The sequence below is a fragment of the Bison bison genome, unplaced genomic scaffold (genome assembly GCF_000754665.1).
Source record: "Bison bison bison isolate TAMUID 2011002044 unplaced genomic scaffold, Bison_UMD1.0 scf7180017860730, whole genome shotgun sequence".
Lineage (NCBI taxonomy): Eukaryota > Metazoa > Chordata > Mammalia > Artiodactyla > Bovidae > Bison > Bison bison.
Window position 1 is genome coordinate 59,935 of NW_011491302.1, and position 5,729 is coordinate 65,663.

At 37.4% G+C, this 5,729-nt stretch overlaps 1 protein-coding gene across 1 annotated transcript in view; it reads left to right on the forward strand.

Moving 5' to 3' along the window:
- LOC104982832 (caspase-1-like) overlaps positions 1 to 5,285 on the forward strand; it is a 14,460-nt gene extending 9,175 nt beyond the window's left edge. Inside the window, exons 8-10 of the mRNA XM_010832279.1 lie at positions 4,080 to 4,189; positions 4,641 to 4,740; positions 5,166 to 5,285. Coding sequence (XP_010830581.1) covers positions 4,080 to 4,189; positions 4,641 to 4,739 — 209 coding nt within the window. The 3' untranslated portion in view covers position 4,740; positions 5,166 to 5,285. The remainder of the gene's footprint in view (positions 1 to 4,079; positions 4,190 to 4,640; positions 4,741 to 5,165) is intronic.
- Positions 5,286 to 5,729: the final 444 nt, after the last annotated feature.

A 5,729-nucleotide genomic window follows, 5' to 3' on the forward strand; every position in this document is an offset into this window, starting at 1 on the left:
AGTGGCCAAATACTGGAGTTTCAGCTTTAGCATCAGTCCTTCCAATGAACACCCAGGACCGATCTCCTTTAGAATGGACTTGTTGGATCTCCTTGCAGTCCAGGGGACTCTCAAGAGTCTTCTCCAACACCACAGTTCAAAAGCATCAATTCTTCAGTGCTCAGCTTTCTTCACAGTCCAACTCTCACATCCATACATGACCACTGGAAAAACCATAGCCTTGACTAGACGGACCTTTGTTGGCAAAGTAATGTCTCTGCTTTTCAATATGCTATCTATCTAGGTTGGTCATAACTTCCCTTCCAAAGAGTAAGCATCTTCTAATTTCATGGCTGCTATCACCATCTGCAGGGATTTTGGATCCCAGAAAAATAAAGTCTGACACTGTTTCCCCTGTTTCCCCATCTATTTGCCATGAAGTGATGGGACCAGATACCATGATATTCGTTTTCTGAATGTTGAGCTTTAAGCCAACTTTTTCACTCTCCTCTTTCACTTTCATCAAGAGGCTTTTTAGTTCCTCTTCACTTTCTGCTATAAGGGTGGTATCATCTGTGTATCTGAGATTATTGATATTTCTCCTGGCAATCTTGATTCCAGATTGTGCTTCTTCCAGCCCAGTGTTTCTCATGATGTACTCTTCATATAAGTTTAATAAGCAGGGTGACAATATACAGCCTTGACGTACTCCTTTTCCTATTTGGAACCAGTCTGTTGTTCCATGTCCAGTTCTAACTGTTGCTTCCTGACCTGCATATAGGTTTCTCAAGAGGCAGGTCAGGTGGTCTGGTATTCCCATCTCTTTCAGAATTTTCCACAGTTTATTATAATCCACACAGTCAAAGGCTTTGGCATAGTCAATGAAGCAGAAATAGATGTTTTTCTGGAACTCTCTTCCTTTTTCCATGATGCAGCAGATGTTGACAATTTGATCTCTGGTTCCTCTGCCTTTTCTAAAACCAACTTGAACATCTGGAAGTTCACGGTTCACATATTGCTGAAGCCTAGCTTGGAGAAGTTTTTGGATTATGAGTACTGTCAATTATATTATGACTCTGTCACTTAGTACTTTGTAAATTAGTTCCAATTATTTAGCTTCTCTGGGCTTTCTTTGAATTCCTCACTAATATATACGAATACATGTGTCATTGTCATAAGTCTGAAAGCATTTTAATAATAAATACAGAATGTTAAGTAAGCATGACATAGAATAAAGCACACTTTAAATTATTGCCACTATTAATGATGTTTTATTAATAGTTGTAGCTTAAATTCAAGCTTTTACCTTGAGTTACTTTCCATATCCAGGTTTGAATAAAAGTCATCCACTATAGTTTGGAATTTCTTGGACATTAAGATTCTCTTGATTACTTCCAGCCTAAAGATTTGCCCCTGATAAAATAGTTTAACTTACAGATTTTTTTCTATAATGAGTTACCATCTCTCAGGAGACAGCATGCTTTTGCATTGTGTTGACCATATCTTGATTTAGAAATCAATTTTTCACGAAAAAGAAATCAATGTTCATCGCAGCACTGTTTATAATAGTCAGGACATGGAAGTAACCTAGATGTCCATCAGCAGATGAATGGATAAGAAAGCTATGGTACATATACACAATGGAGTATTACTCAGCCATTAAAAAGAATATATTTGAATCAGTTCTAATGAGGTGGATGAAACTGGAGCCTATTATACAGAATGAAGTAAGCCAGAAGGAAAAACACCAATACAGTATACTAACGCATATATATGGAATTTAGAAAGATGGTAACGATAACCCTGTATACGAGACAGCAAAAGAGACACTGATGTATAGAACAGTCTTATGGACTCTGTGGGAGAGGGAGAGGGTGGGAAGATTTGGGAGAATGGCATTGAAACATGTAAAATATCATGTATGAAACGAGATGCCAGTCCAGGTTCAATGCACGATACTGGATGCTTGGGGCAGGTGCACTGGGACGACCCAGAGGGATGGTATGGGGTGGGAGGAGGGAGGAGGGTTCAGGATGGGGAACACATGTATACCTGTGGTGGATTCATTTTAAAATTAGAATTAAAATTTAAAAAAAGAGAAAAGAATAGAAATCAATTTTTTTTTCAAAAGTGAAAACAATGACACTAGGGAAAGCCTCCATACATTTATAATTTGAGTGTATTTAACAGACTTTTTTAAAAATATAAATTTATTTATTTTAATTGGAGGTTAATTACTTTACAATATTGTATTGATTTTGCCATACATCGACGTGAATCCACCACAGGTATACACATGTTCCCCATTCCGAACCCTCCTCCCTCCTCCCTCCCTGTACCATCCCTCTGGGTTGTCCCAGTGCATCAAGACCCAAGCAACCAGTATCATGCATTGAACTTGGACTGGCGATTCTTTTCATACATGATATTATACATGTTTCAATGCCATTCTCTCAAATCATCCCACCCTCTCCCTCTCCCACAGAGTCCAAAAAACTGTTCTATACATCTGTGTCTCTTTTGTTGTCTCACATACAGGGTTATCGTTACTAGATGTAGCTATTAAAAAAAAAAAGATCCCAGTCTTCCACAGAGATTTACATCTAGGTGTTATAATCTTTATAGGCCCCTTGGCTTCTTGACATCTATCTTGTTGATTTTTGTCTCACTTTCTTTCACTTTCCTCATACTCCTTTCCACATGATTCGTAGAAACTCCAGTTAATTTCCTTGAATTTCTATGAGTAAATCTAGCTTTTTATCCTCTGGTATTAATTCCAATTACATTGTAGTACTCTAATGAAGAAAAGTGACCATTCTCTAACTAATTTCACTAAGAACTTGAAGATATATTGGCCTGCAATTCTCTCCCACCTACTTCCTTTAATTGAAGCCATCTTCATTAAGACAGCTGTAGTTTTAGATAGGATTTTAATCTATTACTATTATGCATTTTATTACCATTTCTATTGGCTAAAATGTTTTGATAATTTTCCTATATGTTCCTTTGCATAATTTAAAAATGGCTTTATAACTTCTAAGTCCTACTATTTTGTATAACTATTTTTTTAATATATCTTTTCTTTTTTTTTAATATATCTTTTCTATGAGAGTGTTTTGTCTTATGATCTTTCCCTCTTAAACCTTTTCTCAGTATGGACTTCTTTTCTGTTGGTAACATTTTCATATTTAATTAGTAATTTCTTTGTCTAAATGCTTTATGACCAATATTATTTGATTTTAATTAAATCACAAGGTAGATAAATTTAAAGAAATTTTATTAATATGAATTCCTTGTATAAACTGGGTACTGCTGCTGCTGCTGCTAAGTCACTTCAGTTGTGTCCGACTCTGTGCGACTCCATAGACAACAGCCCACCAGGCTCCCCCATCCCTGGGATTCTCCAGGCAAGAACACTGGAGTGGGGTGCCATTTCCTTCTCCAATGCATGAAAGTGAAAAGTGAGAGTGATGTCGCTCAGTCATGTCCGACTGTTAGCGACCCCATGGACTACAGCCTACCAGGCTCCTCTGTCCATGGGATTTTCCAGGCAAGAGTACTGGAGTGGAGTGCCATTGCCTTCTCCAAAACTGGGTACTACATTTGTATATTCTTCCAGATCCTCGTAATGCATATTACATCTAATATGCAAATGTATGTTGGGGGCAGAAATTATTACCTTCCCTATTACAGTCGAGGCCTGCATTTCAGAGTGTATAATTAACTTAAATCAAGTATGTCAGTGGCACTCTTGGGGTCCACACTCTGGTATTTGTTCCTCAAGGCCCAGTCACTCCCTTCCATTCCAACCTGCCTTTCTCTCCTTCTCTACTATATTTGTGGTTCTTTGAACCTCAAAGATTATCCTGCATAATGTCTGTACCATATACAGCATTCTTCATATGGCTTTAAAAACTGTCAAGTGTCACTGAAAATATACACACTGAATGTTGAATAGAGTCACTTAATGATGGCATACAGCCTGTAAGAAATAGCATAAACTCAACAGTCTGCTTTAGCTGAAACAGAAATCCTAGGACTCCATTTCTGTAGCCAAGTGAGAGAGCTTGCATGAAATGTGAAATGTGTTTTCTTCATAGATAATGTTTCCTGGAGACATCCCATATTCGGCTCTCTTTTTATTATTAAACTCATCGAAACTTTTCAAGAATATGCCTGGTCCTGTGACCTGGAGGAAATTTTCCGAAAGGTATGTGCTAGATACTTCTGAAATGCTACCTCCCTATCTATTCTAACTGGCAACCTAAGGAGCAGCTCTGGATATGTTTTCTTCTAAAAATGTCCTTCTTTTCAAATGAGTTTTGAGGTTTTCTTTGGTGAGTCAGCCAACCTGGAAGCCAGTTCCAAGCTATTATGATCTAGAAAACAACCCCTAGAAAATCATTTATTTTAACATCTCTTTTTCCTGAATAGACAAATGAGTGGACTCTAATTTACTAATGTCCAAAACTATTAGATTTAGTAGATTTTAAAGCATGTCAGTCCATCCTTTGACATGCATATTACTGGTTTGTATAAAGGAAAATCTTTTTGTTTTAATCATTTATTTTGCTACTATTTTTCCAACGTAAGTGAAAATCCTTTCACTCGGGGCGGGGGCGGGGGAGAGGTGGAATCTATAGAACTTATTTTCCTTTTAGGTTCGATTTTCATTTGAGCTGCCAGATGGTAAGGTACAGATGCCCACTGCTGAAAGAGTGACTTTGACAAGATGTTTCTACCTCTTTCCAGGATATTAAAGTAAGTAAGTTGTAAGGATAGATGTGTATGTGGTAGGGGTGGGGCAAAATTGCGGGACGAGTGCTGAACTACCCCCTAGTGAAGATCTCAAGGTCTAGTATAATAAACAGGGGATAATGGAAGGATATTGAAAGCCTTTCTGCTGGTTAGTACAGGGCACACTGCACTTCCCTCAAGGTTCTGCAGAGGTAGATGGCCATTTCTCAAGGTTAGTTGATATAGATTGAGATTTGGCCAGAAGATGATGAAAGCTCAGTTTTAGACGTTCCTCTCCTTTGCCTCAGCAGGGCAATATTGAGACATAACATGGGCTCTTCATTCTTAGGAGTGTGTGTAATCACTTGGTGGAGTCATTTTATAACTTGCATTTATTTTAGCAGAATTATTTTTTAATGCTTGTTTTACTTTCTCTTCCTTTTCCATAGGAAGCCAGGAGTTCTGTCATTCTATAACTGCTTCGGAATCCTGTTGGCAGAAAACAGACATTTCTTTAAACATTTCAATAAATTAGAAATAGAAATGAAAGGTCATCAGTTTCTTTTTTACCACTCTGAGAAGGTAGGGAGGTGGAATTTGGAGAAAGTAATAGATTTGAAGTCTTCAGATTTCATAAGAATTGAACTTGCTACTCACATCATTCTTTCTAGAAAACATTTGCTAGATCTTCTGCTTTAGGGATACAGATATAAATTACAGTATGTACCTGACCTCAACAAATTTTGAGCTTAACAGGAGATATTCAGAGAAGGTAATGTGATAAGTAACTTATCCAAAATCTCAGAGTTTATCACTGACAAAGTCATGACTACTGTTTACACAATTCTAGCCCTTCCTTAAAGCATTTCATAACACAAAATAATTGCATATCTAGGTACCTAGTAGTTTACAGTCTCATTGAGAAGACAAGACAGTCAACAAACATGAAACAATCAGCATGTAGTGCATGACACCCTATAAATAAATGCTAGGGTGAGATGCATGCAAAAGTA